General features: G+C 39.0%; 1 protein-coding gene across 4 annotated transcripts in view; it reads left to right on the top strand.

Moving 5' to 3' along the window:
- MTR (5-methyltetrahydrofolate-homocysteine methyltransferase) overlaps positions 1 to 10,247 on the top strand; it is a 49,964-nt gene extending 39,717 nt beyond the window's left edge. For 2 of the 4 annotated variants that reach the window (XM_065632283.1, XM_065632284.1), the window contains exons 25-33: positions 45 to 126; positions 927 to 1,025; positions 1,622 to 1,697; positions 2,837 to 2,992; positions 3,687 to 3,883; positions 6,380 to 6,580; positions 7,813 to 8,005; positions 8,767 to 8,879; positions 9,021 to 10,247. In XM_065632283.1, coding sequence (XP_065488355.1) covers positions 45 to 126; positions 927 to 1,025; positions 1,622 to 1,697; positions 2,837 to 2,992; positions 3,687 to 3,883; positions 6,380 to 6,580; positions 7,813 to 8,005; positions 8,767 to 8,879; positions 9,021 to 9,107 — 1,204 coding nt within the window. In that variant the 3' untranslated portion in view covers positions 9,108 to 10,247. Of the gene's footprint in view, positions 1 to 44; positions 127 to 926; positions 1,026 to 1,621; positions 1,698 to 2,836; positions 2,993 to 3,686; positions 3,884 to 4,169; positions 4,241 to 6,379; positions 6,581 to 7,812; positions 8,006 to 8,766; positions 8,880 to 9,020 lie in introns of those variants that run through there. The other 2 variants (XM_065632285.1, XM_065632286.1) reach the window with 2 other exon arrangements.
- Positions 10,248 to 20,084: the final 9,837 nt, after the last annotated feature.

The following is a 20,084-nucleotide window of genomic DNA, read 5'->3' on the forward strand; positions in this document are numbered from 1 at the left end:
TTTTTCAGTTGTGAAATGCTCACTCTCTTTCTTTTTCGTTGAAGAACACACACAGCTGTTAAAATTGCCCCACGATATAGCGCACCTGTAATTCATGTCCTGGATGCATCCAAGAGTGTTGTGGTTGTAAGTTCTAAATTATAGTTTCTCATCCATGCAAACATATATATATGCCCTGTTTTTCTGCTGTGCCTCTCATGGTTTCCTCTAAGGTTTAACGTTAAAGCAGAAAATCGAAGAAGCACGAGAGAGTCCGGTTTCTAAACTACTATTCCTTCACTTATTTTTTATTGCCACATGGTTATTTCATCTGATTTGTGTAAATTATTGTCACTGGATACCTTAATTAAAATGCTCATTTCTCTAGTGAGAGTGGCGTGATTCACTCTGAGTCCTTGACTGTAGTTTTGAGATGTTTTACAGTGAAGAGTGATGGGGTTAGATGTGAACTACTATTCTCTCTATTTTCAATATATTTCTGAAGTTAGCAATATGGCAACATTAGTGCTATGGAGCATGTGGCTGGAGTTTTCTGGGATGGATGCTCTATCTGTCCAACACATGGGTAGTCTCAGCTGGCAAATACCTGCCAGAAAGAAGTAGGCCAAGCTGTATGTTGTTTCTACGACTATTCAGTCTCTGAAGTCTTGGAGCATTCTCCTCTCAGGCCTTTCCTGAGCCAGACTTGGCTTTGCTAATATTACTTGTGTAGCAGGGCAGTGCTCTCAGTAATAATCATATTCTTAAGAAATTTTTGAATCTAGTTTGCAAATTAGTGGTAAAGGCTTAGTTTAGTGTTGTCAAGTGTAATTGGAAGTGAGTCTGAAAGGCAGATGGCTTAGTCTGAAGTTCATACTCTGACCTTACTGTACTGTTTTACAGTATGTACTTAGTGCTTTCTCTTTCCTTTTTTTTTTTTTCCCCAGTGCTCCCAGCTCTTAGATGAAAGTGTAAAGGATGATTTCTTTGAAGAAATATTAGAGGAATATGAAGAAATTAGACAAGAACACTATGAGTCTCTCAAGGTACAAATGTAATTGATTTAGCTTCTTGTTTGAAGTAGTTGGCACTTGCCTCATTCCTAAAACTCCCAGTTTTCAGCTCTTTATGGAGACTTTCAGGTATATTTGTTCTGATTTAAAACATGCAGTTGAATTGATGGAAAACTTCCAGAAGTGTTTATGAAATCAAATTTTCTAACCTATAATGGAAAATTCTGCATGAGTCTAATACATGCTTGGCAAATTTTTGATTGTCCTCAGTGAGCAATGAGTGACATCTAGGACACCTCCATGGACTTGGCAGTCATGTCAACTTAACTAACCCACAGGAGACCAGTGCTCTCCTGGATGTTCATGTATTTTCAAGTAATAAAGGAATTCTGGTGTAGTTCGGAGGAGCTGGAAATCTCGTAGGGCAGTTTTATTAGAAGTATGCAGGAGAAAATAATGTATGTGATGTGATGTAATCCGACTTTTCACTTGTGAACTGGGAGTTGTTGGAACTGAAATTGTTGTCAGATTTGTCCTGAAGGCTGTTTTGAGTAAGACTCTACCACCAACTCAACAGTTATAGCTTATCTGTCTGAAAGACTCTGAAATTAACCTTTATGGCCATACAGGAAAGAAGATACTTGTCTCTACAGCAAGCTAGAAGAAAAGGTTTGCACAATGACTGGTCATCAGGCCATAGACCAGGTCAGTTTAAATGTTGTTGTTTGTTATTGCCCTGCCTTTATTTTATGTATTTATTTTATATATTTTTAAAATTAGATTATGGTTCATGAAACTTCAGGATATAGTAGTGTAACAACTTGAGTAAATTGGTGTCTGTCTGAGCAGAGATTTTTTTTTTTTGCATAAATTTGAGTGTCATGTTTCTGCTTTATATTTTTCAAAGTATTTTTAAAAAATAAACTAATAGTTAATAAAAAGTTGGGAAAAAAAAGTCCTAAACCTATGTGTTACCCATAACACCACATAGTCAAGGGACTGGCTCATTATATTGCAAAGCTTGTTATACCATATTTAGGGAACATGCATTGTGACATGGCATTTGTATCAAACGTCTCCTTACACTTTTTCCTACCCTTCCCCCCTCAGTTTCTCTACAAGTTTTGATTTTTTTTTTTTCAAGTTAGAGACCAGAAGTATAAACAGCATTCCACAAGAAGTTGCATCCTGCTTTCTCTCATTTCATTTGCAAGACTCAACAAGATGCTAATTTTCAATAGCTTGTCTTAATAAAGGTTGTGTTATAAAGTATTGAACAGCACATATGAAACAAGTGCAAAGTTGGTGGCTACTTTGTAACAGAGCTTAATCTCTCTTTTCACTTGTGCATGTGCATCTAAACAAGCGTGTGCTGGCTGTGAAAATTCTTATAAATTACACATTAATTTACAGAACTATTCTACGGTACCATAGCACGTAATATGTCTGTGTATAGAAAGTAGGATTTGTAAATATGAAAGGTATATGCCCATAAAATATGTTAGATATTGATAAGTTGTGTAGGGTTTTTTGTCTTCTGTTTTGGCCAGTATTTTGGCCAAAGAAATAAGTTCAACAGCTAGTAAGTCTTGATTTATATGAACGGACAAAAGGCCTTAAATTTTCTCTTTCAACTTTATGTACCTTTTATGCATTTTTAATCACATTGTAACTGTAGGGTATGGTATGACTTAGGAACAATATGACAGTAAGAATTCTAAGACAATTACTTTGGAAGAGGTGGAGTACAGTGGTGGAGGCTGGTGAGTGTCAGTTATGCTGCACATATGAGAGCAATATTAAATTATTTTTGTAATGTCAGATCGTACTTCTGATTCTTACAGTTAAACCAAAATTCATCGGCACAAAAGTCTTTGAAGATTATGACCTGGAGAGGCTGGTAGAATACATTGACTGGAAGCCTTTCTTTGATGTCTGGCAACTTAGGGGAAAGTATCCCAACCGGGGTTTCCCTAAAGTCTTTAATGATAAAACTGTAGGTGAGTGTTGAAATTGCATTTACTTCATGTAAATAATTGTAACAGAACTGCCATGCTGCATTAAGCTTCTGAATGTTTTGAAATACATAGGGGTAGTGAATATACAGGGAAAGCTAGTGTTACTGAAATATTAATTTATTTAAAGCAATGCTCAGTGAACCAACTTAGTGTTCGCATGTGAGGCTGAAAAATAAAAGGGGAAAAATCCTCAATTATCTTATTTAGACAAAATACAGGGAGGTATTTTAATCACAGAAAATGGCAGCGGAGCATTTAATATATCTGTGTGCACGTTGTGAGTGAAGATGGCAAGAGGACCCTGTCTCCTTTGGAAACTATTCAGGAGGCCTTGAAATACAGGATGAAAATGCAACGATGACACTAAAATTAATATTCTGGTTCTGCTGCACTGTGATAATGTAGGTGCACACACATGTTCTCTGTTGCTCATTTTATTCTGCATCCTCGGCCTCTACTAGAATGGTGCTGGCTGGAATTTTTTTTCCCAAGATATATGTTGTTACAGCTGCATAGACACAATCACACCGCTATATCTCTGTTCGCCGCCACTGACAGATGGTTGCAGTCACCAGAGAATTATGTGGAAAATCAACCAATCTTCAGTAATTCTTAAACGTGTTTAGCTAGTTGTGAAAACATGCCTTTTCTAAAGGGTTCTCTTTATTTTTGATAGGTGAAGAAGCAAAGAGAGTTTATAATGATGCTCAAAATCTACTGAAAACATTGATTAATCAGAAGAAACTACAAGCCAGAGGTGTGGTTGGCTTCTGGCCAGCTCAAAGTGTTGAAGATGATATCTATCTGTATGCTGCAGAAGAGGCAGTGGGATCTTCGGAACCAATAGCAAAATTTTATGGCTTGAGGCAACAGGTACAATGACAGAACATTTGTTAAATAAAGTGATTTTTTTTTTCCTGATTTGCAAGAAATTAACAGAAGTACCCCTATTAAAATCTCTGCAGAAGATGGTTGTTATAATCTGTCTGCAGCTTCTGTCTTACTGTTTCTTTCAGTAATAACAAGATCTTGTTAGTGCCCAGGTATTTATATTGTAGTATCTCTAGTATTTTGCACTGTAGTAGTTGTACAAAATGCTTTATAGAATTGACGTTTTCAGATATGACATGCATTTTCTGTCTTCGTTTTAATATTTAAGATGTCCTAAAGCACTGTGCTATGTAAATTCATCACATGGATCCTGTGTGCTAAATTAGAACTTAATGACCCTTAATTCTCCAATATCCCTGGATTCTGCCTTAGATGAGAAATTCTGCTTGAATGTGTTAAAGGTTAAAACCACTTATAATTAAAATACCTGGAAAATAAAGCTCAATGGAGGTAAGAGGTTTTGATAGTCTTAATTTTTATGTAAAATTCCCCATATGAAGAGGCAGTTTAGAATTTGTTAGTTGGCTGCTAATTCTGATTGAGAGAATCATTATTTTAAATACTCATGCTTGAATCATACTTACCTAGATTTGCATTTGTTTTGATAGATTAAACATTATCAAGATATTCTGCCTCTCCTTCTCTGCCTTCTGACTTGGCTCCCTCATAGTTCATGTATTCAGAGTCATCAAACATTGCAGAAACAAATTAAACAGCTACCTAAATGTCTGGAGGACGGTGTTTGTGAGGACAGTCCTATGCCAATGTTGTAGAACTGTACTAAGAAATACATGACTTCAAGTTTATCCGTTCCAGTTCCCTGGAACAGATTATCTGTTTCACTGAGATTAATCTAGTGTATCTTGACAATCCGTGGCAGACGTTTATATAAACTTCTCACAAGCATTCAGGCAGGGCTGTTCCAAGGCCTTACTACCTAGTTAAACATTTTGATATCCCATGTAAATCAAGTTTACTACAGCTCCTTTTCCTGGCCTTTTCCCAGGGTTCTCCCAAGGACAGTATCTGATTTGATGCTCTTCTTGTAATGATTTTTACTATTGGAATACTGTTATTTTCCTTGGTCTTCTTATCTCATATATTCCCAATTTATTCGGGCTTTTCTCAAAGGTTAAGGCCATGAAACTGTCCTGTTGTGGCTACTGTTCTTCTGGACTCTACCTATTTTAGCTGCATCTCTTTCAATCTGGTGTATGCAGTAATTCAGCAGAGGTTTCACCAGAGCAAAGTAGAAGAGTTGTCTCATGTTTCTCCTTTCAGTACACAGAGTTCTTTCCATGACATTGGCACTATTAAGGATGTGATGTAAATATAAAGGTTGGAGATGCATTTAGAATTCTCCTTAACTGTAATCATTACAAAAGAGCCTTAAAATTAACATAGATTCCACCTGTGCAGAAAAAAGGATATTTCTTCAGTTTTATGGTGCTTTCTGTAACCTTGTAGGTTGTAGAAAACTCGGGAAACAGTTGACCATTTTTCTTCATTTTTGGGGGGGCAAGGGTGGGGTGTATGATGTTTTGTTAATTTTTTAAACTGCATTTGGGAGCAGATGAAAAGCATTGTTAAAGTATTGTCATAGAAAAAGAAAATTTGGAGAGGAATCTTCAGCCACGATAGCCATGAAATAACTTTTATCTCTCTGTAAGTTGAATAGATTTACGAGAGCTATGCTCCTTTTTAAGTAGCAGTTATGTTCCCACAATGAATTTGCTGATAAGATCCGCAACTGTAAAACTTCTTGTTAGGTGCAATGGCCAGTATTCAGTCACCTCTTTCTGTTCCCTTTTTTCCATTTGGGAAAGGGATCCAGTAAGTGTGATATTTCTTATTTGCATAAACCCACTTGAAACCTTGCTTGGGATTCAACTTTTCAGTAGCGATAGATGCATTTTGTTCATATCTGCGTGTGGCTAGAGTAAGCCTACATCAAGCGGCGCTGTAGCACAGGACATTAGGAGTGTTTATAAACTCTCCCAGCCATTCTAAAATGGGAGTTACTGAAGAATTCTGCAGTTTGCATAACTGGGACACGAACCATCAACCATCCATTTTGCTAACAAAAGTGGAATCGGAGTGCTAGAGATGGAAAATCCCTTCTCTTACCCAGTGGTTGGCACAAGGGTGTTCCTTCTTTTATAATAACTTGCCTGCAGAATAAGCTGTTAAATATTAGTAGCTGTAAATAGAAGCAAAACCTCTCTCTATATGTGTTCAGCACAGCATCTCTCTCCTTTGACATTTTGTTCTTCAGTGATCCAAACACCCTCAGAGTAAGAGGTGTTTTTCATCTAATTCAAGTACAAGAAAGCCATTATGGCTCAAAGACTGCTTAGATGTTTGTCAGAAATGCCTTCAGCCCTTTAGTCTTAATACTGATCTTCAGATTAATAGTGCACTAATACCTAATAAATGTTTTAAATGTTCTGTTTTATTGCATTGGTTTTGTTCCTTTAGGCTGAAAAGGACTCTGCCTGCACAGATCCATATTACTGCCTCTCTGACTTCATTGCACCACTGGGTTCTGGCATTTGTGACTACTTAGGCCTGTTTGCTGTGGCCTGCTTTGGTGTTGATGAGTTATGCAGTGAATTTAGGAAACAGGATGATGAATACAACATCATAATGGTAAAGGCTCTTGGCGATCGCCTGGCAGAGGTATGAGGTTTTATCATGTGTTTCCTTGTGAATTTTCTGACTGCGTACTAGATTTGTTTGACAGGTTGCTGTTTGAAGCTTTAGCATAAACTTAGCCTGTTGCCTGTAATGTGTGCTCTGCATTAAATCTGAAAGAGAACTGGTTCTACTGAAATCGTCTCACAAGAGAAGAGCATTCCTCTGAGCCAGAGGGAAGATTGTCCATATATTCCAGCTGCAGAAGCATCTCAGCTCTTTATGAGGGTTTCGATGATTTGTAGAACAAAACTGTTGAAAAATAACTTTTTTTAAAAAATATTTTTTTATCTACATGAGAATGTGTTTAGACCCAGGCGTGACCCACCAGTTATACTCTTGAATTGCAGACGTGCCTTCTGTTTTAATGATGACCGTGCAGATGTATCCTGGGTACAAGTCTTTTGACTTAATATGTCTTAGGCTTAAACAGACATGCTCTTAAAGCTCTAACCAAAGTGGTTTGGAAAACGCCATCCCTCACCTCCTACCTCTCTACCCCCAGGTGCCTGCCCCCATGCTTACACCTAAGTAACCATGTTAAAACTTACAGCAACTTCGGTGCAATGCAAATGGGGTCAGCTCTAGTTGGGTATTTCAAGCTGTACCAGAGTCTCAGAAATTATTATTAGATGCCATCGAAAGATATTTACTGAAGTGGAAATGTCTCCTGAAGACGAGCATTACTGGCAAAATAGTGTAAGCCGCCAGAGCAGTTAGGAAAAGCTGTTGGTCACTTTCAGCTAGAGGGAAGGTCCTCTGCTAAGAAGAGCAGTGGCGCTTACTTACATCTGATGCTACACAGATGCAAGAATGATGTGGCCTTCCATAGCTGGACCTGGAGGAGACACCCAGATAGAAAAGACCTAATGACTTTGGTGCTATACTGACGTATTGCTGCCACAGGCTAATGAACTTATGTCCTGGTTAGTTGTCCGCACCTTTACCTCTTTGAGTAGTAGGATTTTAAAGCAGGACAGCCAGAAAAAACATTGTCTACCAATAAGAGGAAAAACTAAACCACTTGATTTAGCAAAGTAAGCATTGTCTATGAATTTTAATGCTATCAAATTTCTCACCTATGATAAGAGCTCCCTTAAAAATTAAAATGGGAATGGGGAGGAAGTATCTATCATTTATCTTCATCAAATAGCTTTTGCATCAGTCCGCACAAATTAGAAAAAAAAAAAAAAAGTATCTTTTCACTCTATTCCAAGGCATTTGCTGAGGAGCTCCATGAAAGGGTTCGAAGGGAATTCTGGGCTTACTGTAGTACTGAGCAGTTAGATCTCTCAGACCTACGCAGAATTAAATATGAGGGAATTCGCCCTGCCCCTGGATATCCAAGCCAGCCTGACCATACAGAGAAACTCACCATGTGGAAACTTGCAAACATTGAGGAAACAACAGGTACCTCTTTTTGCTTTAATAAGATTCTTAAACTGTTTTTATGTGAGTGAACGATTGAAATGGCAGCAGAACAGTGAATTGGGTGGTGCAGAGCTACATTAAAAAAAAAAAACCCAACTCAAGCAGTTATGGAATTGCTGTCTTCCCTTTTTCATTGCCATTTTATTTTGCCTCGTTCAAGGAAGAATTTGCAAAATACTGGCAGTGCTTTTGGTGAACGAGTAACGTCCCTAATTAGCAGATTGCATGCAAACAGGGTTCTGCTGCACAGAGAAAAATTCCAGCATCCTTATGGTTGCCAGAAGATGTTCCAGATATAAACAGGAAAAAAAGCCAATTCAGCAGTGTATTTCCTGATCCACAGAAACCTTGAGATGGTAACTTTTAAAAAAGGAATGAATTCCATTTGTTTTCCTCTGATATTTTAAGTGTCAGACATTTCACTGCTACTTCCACAATTCCAAAAATACATTCCTCTGTTTCAAAACCTCTAGTTACCCATTTCATTTGCCAAAGTGTCCCAAGTTTTATCTTCCTTCAAACTGTACAGTTACTCTACAGTAACACTGTAATAAAAGTCTGCAATATATTTAAAGCTATGTGTATTTTTTAATAGATGACAAGTGGAGAATGGTTCTGGGTTTAGTTTATCTGAAAGCTTCTTGGGTTTTGAGTTTGCTTGAAGCTGCCCAACAAAAAAAGGCTCCGAATTATGCTTATTACCGATTCAGAGAATATGAAAATTCCATTCTCTTTTCCAGGAATTGGTTTAACTGAATCACTAGCAATGATACCTGCTTCTGCAGTTTCTGGCCTCTACTTTTCCAGTCCCAAATCCAAATATTTTGCTGTTGGCAAGATATGTAAAGATCAGGTAACTTGCACTGTCCGTTGTGGTAATGCTGTGGTTACACCATTCAAAAACACCTTGTGAGCAGATGTTGCAAAAGATTTTGTAAACAGTAAAACCTGGAGTTTCCAAATCTTCATCATGTTTTTTGTGGTCCCTTTGCAGGTTGAAGATTATGCACGGAGAAAAAATTTGTCTGTCGCAGAGGTAGAGAAATGGCTGGGACCCATTTTGGGATATGATACTGAATAACTGGGACACTTGTGGGTGAACATTTTCTTTTGATGGTCTGTTCACCAGAAGGAACAAGCAAACCCAACAAGAAAATCCTTCACACTGAAAACAGCTTTTTTTCCACCTATCCCAATAGCTTGTCTGATTGCTTTTAATTTGTGGTCAAGGAACTTCTATTTCAAATCTGCCCTGGGCAGATTGTGACTATTGCCAATTCCTTAGTCATAGCAATATGCTTTTATTTATTTTTATTTCTTGCACAAATACTCTACATTAGGAACTAGATGTAGGATGAAATGTGGAAGCTGCAAGAATTTCTATCCCATTGGCTGTGGGTATATGTAGAACAGAATTTGACTTCTGTTATTTTAACGTGTTTTGGCAAGTCTAGGAACAGAAGTATGATGTGATTTTTCTGTAAAGTCAGTAAAGGTTTTACACTGCATGACCAAGAACAACTGAAGTACAACAGAACACCTTTTTAAAAATCTGTCTGCTTCGTGTTTAGGTCTTGTGATTGGGAACGTATGTCGTTCTCTCTGAATAATATCAGGATTTTAAATCACTTGGTGATGATGATTGTAGTTAGAACTATCAAAATAACACAATGTGCTGGAGCAATATGAGAGATGCTTAATTATGACAAAATGTGGAAGGGGCTGACTGAGCCCTTGGCTTTGCCTGCCTCGTGCCTCCTCTTCCCTTCAGCAAGCCACGGTCTCTTTCTACTCTTTATAAAGGGTAACGGTACTTCCTACCTTACAGTTGTGTTGTAAGGCTTAGTTTGTATTTAAACAGTCTTTTCTATGTGAAAAATATGAGAGAAGCACCATTGTTACTATAGACAAATAGAAAGCTTGGAGCTGACTTCAGTGTTTTACAAACTCTTTAAGCTTCCAGGTACCTGAATTTTACAAGCAAATAGTAGCAATGCTGTCATGAGTAACAGTTAATACCGTATGCTGGTTCTTCAGATTTAACTCTGAGTGAGCTAATTGTTCGTAGTTTTAATAATCTCTGAAAAGCACCTCAGGTATTATTTAAATGCTAACTTAGTAAAATATTATGACAAAACCCCCTCATTTTTCTGGTCTCTAATTGTAAAGACAAGACCAATATTATAAAGAGAATATTCTTTTAAATAGTTTATCTGTAATCTATTAATAGCTATATAATTTTTGTAATGTCTTAATCTGATTTTATGCTAAAAGAATCATCTTGTATCAACAGTTTAATAAAGGTTAAGCTGTCAATGGTGTTATCCTGTTAGAATCCTTTAAATGGCAACAATACAATGTGTGCAAAAGTCTGAACAGATGATGTCAAAATGAATATGCACATTGTACCATGAATCTGAAAGTATAAAGGCTGCTATAGGGTTTTTAAAGCAAGTGTGTTCTTAAGTGAATGTTTTAAAATGTTTCATCCTTTAATGACTTAGGCAAAAATAATTTCTAAATGGATCTCTCTTCCCTTCTCATTAAGGGACTTAAGATATGTCCTTGATCAGTTGATTCTTATTGCTGGAACAGTTCCTCAGTAGGAAGAACTGGTTTTGGGGGTTGTTTGTTTTTTGGGGGGGGTTTGCCAAAAAAACCAGTAAAAAAATTCTTGATATTAAGGAAATCTTGTTCCTGAAATACGTAGCCCATAAAAATTGAAATCCTCTTTGCTGTCTTTTTGGTACTTGCACTTCTGCTCATCAATTTAACACTTGGAATACCAGCCACTCTTCCATATTTTTATATTTGGAAGCAGAGGTCCTTATTAGTTTGAAAGTTTGATTGTGTGAAAGAGGTCAGAGTTTGACTTGTGCAGCTTGGTTTATTTTTTTTCCTGAAATTGGCAGCACATGGGTCAGTGAGTGCAGCTTTGGCAGAATCCAATGGATGGAGCAGTATGTGCACTGCTGTGTAACAGTGGCGGTGGCACCGTGTGTACAAGCAAAGGGTTTCAAATGGGGCACAATTATTTTATCCCTTTGCACGTGGCATCATTCACTGGGAGAATTTTCATCTTTATCTGCAAAATGTGTCACTGTGCAAAGCTGTTTGGAAGAATTATTCATTGTTATTAGGTTTTTATACTGTTTTTACCAAGGATGACCTCTTTAAAAGTTTGCAACTTTAACTTTAAATTGTCACTTGACACTTTGAATGAGACAAATCTTCATTCCAGAACAAAGGTGAACTGTGAGGGAAAAGGGTCTCATAGTTCTATGAGGTAAGACTGAAATAGAGTGGATACTGCCCAGGAAAGACCGACAATTTTAGAATGCATAAAAGAATTTCCAGGGCTTTTCTGAGAACTTCTAACAAACGTACAACACGTAGGAGATGATAAAAATCAAAGAACACTTTGTAAACAATTCTGTTTTAATTCTTGTGAATAGTTTACTTTGGATACTGGGTTTTTTTCCTTCCCTGCCCCCCCCCCCCCCCTTTTTTTTTTTTACTCTCCTGTAAATCAGGCCAGCTGCCTGGAGATTAAGTTTTGAGGTACATATCCTAATGTGCCAGGAGGGAAATACGATCCCTAAACCTGCCCCTTCATTATGAGATCTGTCTCAATGCTGCTGTTAGTCCTGGGAAGATTGTAGTGCAGTTTATTTTGGGGTGAGGAAGCTACCATAGGTCAGGCCATTTCTCAAAAAAACGCTCAAAACTCACATTTATTTTTTGTGCGAGCATTTTTCTGCTTTCTTGTTAAACAACACAAACCTCAGTACACCCTTTCAGTTAATTTCTGCTTCTTCAAACACAAGTGATGTCCAGAAAGTGAGGCAAATAGTGAGAGGCCTTTGAGGGTAGAACTCATTTTTATAAGTCTTGCTCTTTAGAAAGGGGAAAGTTTACTTGTAACTGTGACTGGGTTTCCCAAACGCCCTTTGAAATCTTTGGCTGATTTACCTGAGCATGCCGTGGAAAACTGGATTCAGTGTCTTAAAAGCATATGAAGAGCAAGAAAGGAAGTAACTTCATTAATTAGTTCAGGAGGGTGGTTCCATACAGAAACAGCAGCACGTGTTCTCAGTCACTGGAGAAATAATTCTCTTGCCCTCGATTATCACGGCCTTGTCATGACAAAGCCTGCTCAGTCCCTCTACAAAGTCATTTAGTTTGTCAGGTGTCTGTAGGTGCCGGTTTTCAAATGAAGATACCCTGTCAACAGAACAGAAACACGTTTATTCTGCTTTCACGCATCATTTGTGTACGTCCTGTTAAAGGCAGAACTGAAAAACCAATGAAGTATATTCTCCATGGCTGCTTGGTCTATTAATACCGCCATGGCTGAATATCCTGAGATTTTTTACTATACCGCATGCCTGATAATAAATGGCTGTGCAAGCAGAAACTCAGCCGAGATTACCAAACTTGGTTTTTTGGATTTGTGATTCAACTTGAACTGGGATGGCAAAAGTGAGTGGGTGATGGTCCTTGCTGGCCTGGAGCTGCCACGGCAGCTCAGAAACGTGGCGCCCCATGTTCTGCCGAGGCACCAGCCTGGCCTGTGCCCAGAGCTCCTGACTGGGCTCACAGGGACTCTCCTCATGCCAGGGGGGTCTCTGCTGGCCCTTCCTACAGAAACAGCATAAAATAAGTGGAGGGAGGGTGGGAAGTCTGGCTTTACACTTAGTTCTCACCTTGTGGTTTTTTCTACCCCATCTCCCTGTCAAATCAGCGTCTCTTCCTCCTTTTCCCTCCAGCCGTCCCCTTTAGCTGCATGTCAGCATCCTCTGGAGGTTCTGCCAAAATGGAACTGTAGAAGGTTTTAAATAAGTCTCTTTTAAAGCCTGAAGCAGTTAGTTGTTCCAGGAAGAGGAATTTTTGCCTGGCGAGCGGTGGACAACATCAATAACAAATGGTGCTAATAGCTCTGCCTACAGGAGCCTTACACTGTTATTCACAACAGCTAAGGTGATGTGTTCAACAATTCCCTATGTGTTAACTGCAGCTTTAGGTGTGTTACCAAACTGTGTATTAATTGCATCCTTTGTCAGTGTACTGTTTTAAGCCCACAATTAATAATAAGCTGAAAATAATAAAACTGTATAAAACTAATATCAATTTCAACTGATGTATTTTAATGGTATGAATTGTTAAGATTAAATAGAGAATTTCCTGTGCCTTGATGTTATAGCAAATGCTTTAAAAATTCTTTAGGTAGTTGATGATTTAATGATGAAAAATTTATCTTGAGTGCATACTCAGGTTACAAAACACTAATCATTGGATTTAAAAGGCTTTATCACTGCCGTCCAGAAATTGCTGATAAAATGATTTAGTTGGGAGACTGGAAAGTTTGCTGCACTACTTGGAGAAATTTCTAAGCGCGTAGGATTACCTAAACGGAACAAAAGAAGCTGGAGCAGCGTGGGATTCACAGAGGGTAACTTAATTTCAGAAGAACAGGCAGCTCTTCAGAGATGAGCTGCAAGTTTAAGCTGGAGTTATGGCAAACATATGTCTCTTAAAAAACAGGTATTCTCAATATTAGTCTTGCAGTAAATGAAATTAAAGGCTGTGGCTTCTCCCTTATGTATATATTCAGAGTATAAGAAGTGCAATTTGAGAACAATGTTTAAGGAGCTTTCATTAATGCATGCTTGCAATTAATGAGTTTTATTTGCATGTTTATGAGTGGGAGAAGGAGGAGGAAATAATAATTAGGTTGTGAACTTGTTCCAGTGTTAGGTAACAAGCTGTTGAAAAAAGGGGAGAAAAAACCCCACCTCTTGGGAGTTGTTGGAATCATTACTTAGATTAAAGTTTCCTGACTCCAGCAGAATATTGTGATACATGAAAATAAACCCCTGTTTTTTCAAGGACTTTCAGAGGTGTTAAAACTCTGCATCGGCTCTGGATCCGCACATAGACATTAGCGCAATTTTGACCTGAGAAGTACTTCAGCCTAGGAGACAAAATACCAGTGAGTGTGAAAATGTAATGGATTTTTTTTCCCCTCACTCAAGGTGTTTAAAAGATCTTTTTTTTTTTTCTGTACGTGGGAGGGCAGCTTCCATTAGATTATTTGTTCTTACTCTTCCATATACTCAGTCTGTACTCTTTTTCCCTTCTTCCTGCTCTGCAATACAGATGTGGAGATTTACTAACTCAGAGTTTGCTAATGGCCTGTGAGTGCTGCATGTTGTTCTTTTGTTTTTAATTAAAAATACATATTACTTTGGGTTTTTGTTGCATTTCAGCAAGGTTCTTGCCAAATGTCCTCCTCCCAGGAAGCGGGCAACTTTATTCCTTTTTATCTGGCCATCAGTTGGAAATCAGGGTTGAGGTTCAGAAGTGGAGTGCAAATACAAGGCCTAAAAAGGTGTCAGTTCTCTGCGGTTGGTGGACTTCTGTTCCTGTTACAACCTTGTGAGAACAAATATGTACGAATCTTTCTGTAGATTAGGGCAGGAGCGATATGGGAAGTAAGAGAGAGGAAAAGCCGCGCTGTCTGGCCAAAAGCCTTATCAAGCAAACTGATCTTCAGCGGCGCGTTGGTACCACGCGGCCCCAGCTGCTGCTGCTGCTCAGGATGTGTTCCCAGCCGCTGTCTCAATCTCGTCCGTACTCAGCTGCTTTTATTTCAGGAACCACAACTCGTGAGATCTCATGCTTTGTTAAATACTGTCCAAGGTCCTCTTCGCTTAATCAGGCTTTAATAATAAATACCTTTGCAGTAACTATCTCCTTTTATAATTTTTGACTTTCATAAACCTTTCTGTAAGCAAATAGATGGCTTTCTTCAGAATACCACTACATAGCAAAGAAACATTCTTTCTCTAAAGCCCATAAGATCAGATTTTATTATAGACACCTGATCTAACAAGTTTGCTCCTGTGGTCAAGGGTCTGCAGATGAATCTCACTAGTCAAGAAGCTGGATACCTACAAAAACATGACCGTGTTTATGTGCTTTATTTAGGAAATAAAGGTAAGCACTTCATTTTTTTTACTTTTACTTTCTTCCAAATATTGTTTCTGACATCTCAGGGCAGCTTGAAGGAATAGCAGTTTTGACTGAAATGTTATAATACCATCTATACAAGTATGGTGAGAAGCACTAAAGCAAGAGATTCAAAACTTTATGTGATGTAAAAGTATACAAGGTACTTACTGAATATCTTCTTGTCTCTTGAGATAAACATTAGGGGAAGATGCTGTAAGACAGGAGTCGGCAGTCAGCTAAGGCTTAGTGCAGGTTTTAGACTTCACTGGATCAGCAGCATTTCATGTCATTTGGAGCGTTACACTCCATGCTCTGCCTCCTCCTTTTGTCACTTTCTCCCTCAGCTGCTGCATCCAAATCCCTACTTATTCCACAGGAAGTGTTCGACATGGATTTCATTGAACATTTTTGTGTGGATTATTTTTCCAAAAGAGTTTAAACGGCCACACTGTAGATGAACATTTCAAGTTCTTGAAGTGTAAAATACTTGTTTTACCTCAAAAAATCTCCAGGTGCTGATGCATTTTTTTACCACTCAGTGAACTGAACCAAACAGCCTGCATTTCCTTACAGCTCCAGGTATGCTGGAGGAGGGAGGGAAGAGTGAAAGGAGTTTTTATGGTCCTCTTTTATTCTCACTTTTGATTAGCATATCTGTCTGCTGTCACATTCATTGCTGGGGAGCTGAAGTGAGTTGGAACACCTCTCAGCAGGTGTTCTAGTGTCTGATCCAGCTGCTACTAATGTCTGTGGAAAAATTACTATTTATCGGAAACACAACTTTGATCAGTCTTAATGCAATAATCTGGAAAGAAAATTCAGTGTTCAAGTCCTGTCCAAACCACTTGAGGACTAGCAGGATGTGCTGTTAAACCTCTTTCAGTGGCTCAGCTTTATCAAAATAGATGGCTGGGACTATGAAAGTAATTTTTACTCTCATTCTGAAACACTTAACTGCCAGAAAGTGATACCCTGTCAAGCCAGAAACAGATGAAGTTTCCAGCCGTGGGTCCAGCGTGATCAATTGTAACTGTCCATCTCGGGGGCGTCTGAGGGAGGTTGCCGAGCAGAGCCTGCAGCAGGGCTATTGATTCTGCTTTGCAGTCTGAAGGTGTAAAAGTGCCTTGATTCAGCAGACGAGGATTGGCAAATGCTCCGAAAACATCTTCATGATTTGAAGCCTCTTGTGATTTTAAACCAAATGCTGTTTAATGAGATTTTGAGCTTTGTAGTCTTTGACATTCATGTGAATATACATTCTGCTAACTTTCTGCTGTTGGAGTTTCATTTGGCCGTTTTTAAGAACAAGCTGTCTTTTAGTTAAATTGCCTCCTTAAATATGTGTTGCATATTATGTAATTCTACAAATATCTGCAAAATCACAGTACTGTCACATCTTCTGTGCTGCTTGTGCGGAGAAAGTGCTGAGCAATGGCCAGGCAGCTGCTGCAGTACGGCTACTGCTAATCAATCTGAATTAATCTGAGAATTGTGTTATGGTTTCTCTCCAGAAATGCCAGCATGAAATATATGCAAATCTCTTGCTTTTGTAGAAAAGACCTCGAACGAGGTCTGTGATGACGTGAAATTCTTGGTGTTGTGTAAATCATCTTACTATGTGATCTCCTGATCTGTCAGTAAAGTATGCTTTGATTATAAGTAAACTGATAGGGGTTTTTTCTTTTTCTCATGGTACTTTTAATGGCTGTATACTTACCTCTTTGGAACTGGCAGGTTCATTCATCATTTTTTGGTGCTGCTGCTTCTGTTCTTACCACTGGAGCTTTACTCAGCTTCCAGACTGTTTACAGTTCTCTTCCACTTGTGCTTATTTGCCACGTAGCCTGGAAGTCAGACCTACTGTTTTGATATCTTCCATTGGAAATGCCACCAGTTGTGAAGGGTCCGTGCTTTGCACTCAGCTTCATTGTTAGTGGGAATCTTTCTAAGCCATCTGCCCACAATCTGTCTTGGCCTTGATTGGCAGCTGCTTTTCTTCACCAACTGTGAGGGTAAAGGATGGTAAAACGAATTCCTGTCTCTGGGCTACAGATTGGTCTCACACTTTGGATTTGTAGATTTGGGAATCTACAGATAATAAGAAACAACAATGCATCCCCCCCTCTCCCCACCCCCAGCAGCAACTGTAAGGCAGCCGTGGCACTTGACACTTTACCTCTGCAGCCTCTGGAGCGGCAGCGTGAGGAGCAGCGGTGCCCATGGCGCTTGGGCTGGAGCAGCTGGAGAAGTGAGCTCCTGCACCGAGCTGGTGTCCTCCCCGCCCCTGGCTGAGGAGTTGAGGGTGCTGGAAAATGGAGACCAAGTAAGTGTCAGAAGGATGGAAAAATTGGTCTCTATTCTGCTGGCTTGCAGGGGTCTCTAATATTCCAAAGCTTATAACAGTGTATTTGCTGATTTCTAAAAATGCATGGACTGCTGTTCTGTCCCTTGCCCAGGTAAGAATTACTTTATTTACTATGAAGCTAATAATGATTACAGGATTGGAGGAAATCAAACACGAGGCTGCTGCTAAATTTAAATGTAGCTTTTTGCATTAGTAAGTCTGAAAAGCCAAACCACTTAGCTTAAGAAGAAACACAAGCATGAAAGTTTTGCCTGCAGAAGCAACACAGCGTGGAGAGACACCACTATTCAAAGAACTGGGCACTGGCAGCGGGATAACTGTGTGACAGAGCACTTGAGATATGTCTTCCCAGCCTGCAATTTGTGTTCCAATTTGAGCCCCAAAAAAGGCCTTTTAAAACCAATGAATACAACTCATTAATTAAATACTCATGGATAATGTAGTCTCTGTAATCTTTTGATCCTTTAATCAAAACTTGAACATTGGCCGAACTCCAATTTGTAACATAAACCAAATCCATCTTAGAATGCAATTGGCCTGGCTTTAAAATATATTCTGTTGGTAGGGAGTAACCGCACTGCCTTTTCACAGTAAGAAGAAACACTGCTTTACACTCTGTAGGTTGTGTTTTATTAGCCAGAGAAATTCCCACTGATCCCCAAATTTGGAAGCTGCTACATTTTTAAAATTCTAGAACGCACAAGCAGTCGATGTTAGATTACTAGATACAAAGCATAGCCAAGCATGTTATATTTCCAAAGGCATGATAATTTTAAGAAGTAACTTCTTGATGGAAAAAAATATGTATAAGCATAAAATATTTCTTGCTTTCAGAAAGATAAGAGGATGATATTTATGTGAGCAGATGAGGTAAGCACCGTGTATGCACAGATTGGATTTTTTTGCATTAGTATGTATCTAGCAGGTGTGCTGTTCTACAAGCACAGCCTTATGCTCCAGAAAGGAGGCTTAGAGGAGCACAGTGTATTTAATCACCAATGCTTGTGTAAATCAGCATGAATATTCTTTAGAAACAAGGAAAATTCTATATTCAGCTTGAGAGTTTACTGCTTTCATACGCTGTGCCTTTAGAGTATAGCTAAGTACAGTTTGTGAGTCTTCACATGCTTTGTGGGGGACTGTATTCTTTCTTGCTTCTGAAATAGGGACTGTCGGCCTCTCCTGTAACAGAAGTGTTGATTAGGATGATTTATTTTTCTACTGGAGTGTGGACTTAGTCTTACCACATGACCATGAGCCTGCACTGTGCCCTTGTGGCCAAGAAGGCCAATGGCATCCTGGGGTGTATTAGAAGGGGGGTGGTTAGTAGGTCGAGAGAGGTTCTCCTTCCCCTCTACTCTGCCCTGGTGAGACCACATCTGGAATATTGTGTCCAGTTCTGGGCCCCTCAGTTCAAGAAGGACAGGGAACTGCTGGAGAGTCCAGCGCAGGGCCACAAAGATGATTAAGGGAGTGGAGCATCTCCCTTACGAGGAAAGACTGAGGGAGCTGGGTCTCTAGCTTGGAGAAGAGGAGACTGAGGGGTGACCTCATTAATGTTTATAAATATATAAAGGGTGGGTGTCACGAGGATGGAGCCAGGCTCTTCTCGGTGACAACCAACAGTAAGACAAGGGGTAATGGGTTCAAGCTGGAACACAAGAGGTTCCACTTAAATTTGAGAAGAAACTTCTTCTCAGTGAGGGTGACAGAACACTGGAACAGGCTGCCCAGGGAGGTTGTGGAGTCTCCTTCTCTGGAGACATTCAAAACCCGCCTGGACGCCTTCCTGTGTAACCTCACCTAGGTGTTCCTGCTCTGGCAGGGGGATTGGACTAGATGATCTTTCGAGGTCCCTTCCAATCCATAACATTCTGTGATTCTGTGATTCTGTGATTACCACATTTGATTATGTAAAGGATCCAAGTGCCACATAAGGAATGGATAATTAACAAGAGATGTCGTTCATATGGGAAGAACAACGTAACTTTGTCAACACTTTCATTATCAAGGTGCTTACTGAGGAATTCTTATCATCCATCAACCAAGAAGATTTGGTTTCCACTGACAGCAACTCTTTTTTGTTTTCTTCATCATCCTTGATGTTGCAATAAGTGCTGCAAATTTATAGGATGCACTATGTTGTCAGACACACATTTGAGAAACTGCTTCGCATCAGCATCAGGGAGTAAGCAGACAAATAAATGCACATACCGTGCATGCGGAAGTTGGATAAACAGTTTGAATAGTTTTCTAGCTGATTAGAAATAAAGGCTTTGAGTTATCTATAGAGAAAGTCTGATAAGAGGCATCTTTTTAACATGCTTCCATAGATATCCTCTGAACGGTGCTATCTGCACCTCTTTACCTTTAGATTATTTTAGTATTTATTTCAGAAAGATGCAATTTGAGTTCCTTAGTTTCCAAACCTTCTCTTTTTGAGATTGCATATTTTAATTTCCATGTGTGTCATTATCATAATATTTTAGTAGGTTCTTTGCATACAGTTTAACATTGCTTATGTTTTCTGTTTCTTAAAATTGGGCATATACATGTCTACTGCAACACCATGGTTTATAAAGGAATTATGTGAAAGATTGCCCCACGGTTATATTGTTCAGTAATGAAGACAAACTCTTAGGAGTTTCCAGATGAATTTATTTACTTCTAATACCTGAC

The sequence above is a fragment of the Caloenas nicobarica genome, chromosome 3 (assembly GCF_036013445.1).
Source record: "Caloenas nicobarica isolate bCalNic1 chromosome 3, bCalNic1.hap1, whole genome shotgun sequence".
Classification (NCBI taxonomy): Eukaryota; Metazoa; Chordata; class Aves; order Columbiformes; family Columbidae; genus Caloenas; species Caloenas nicobarica.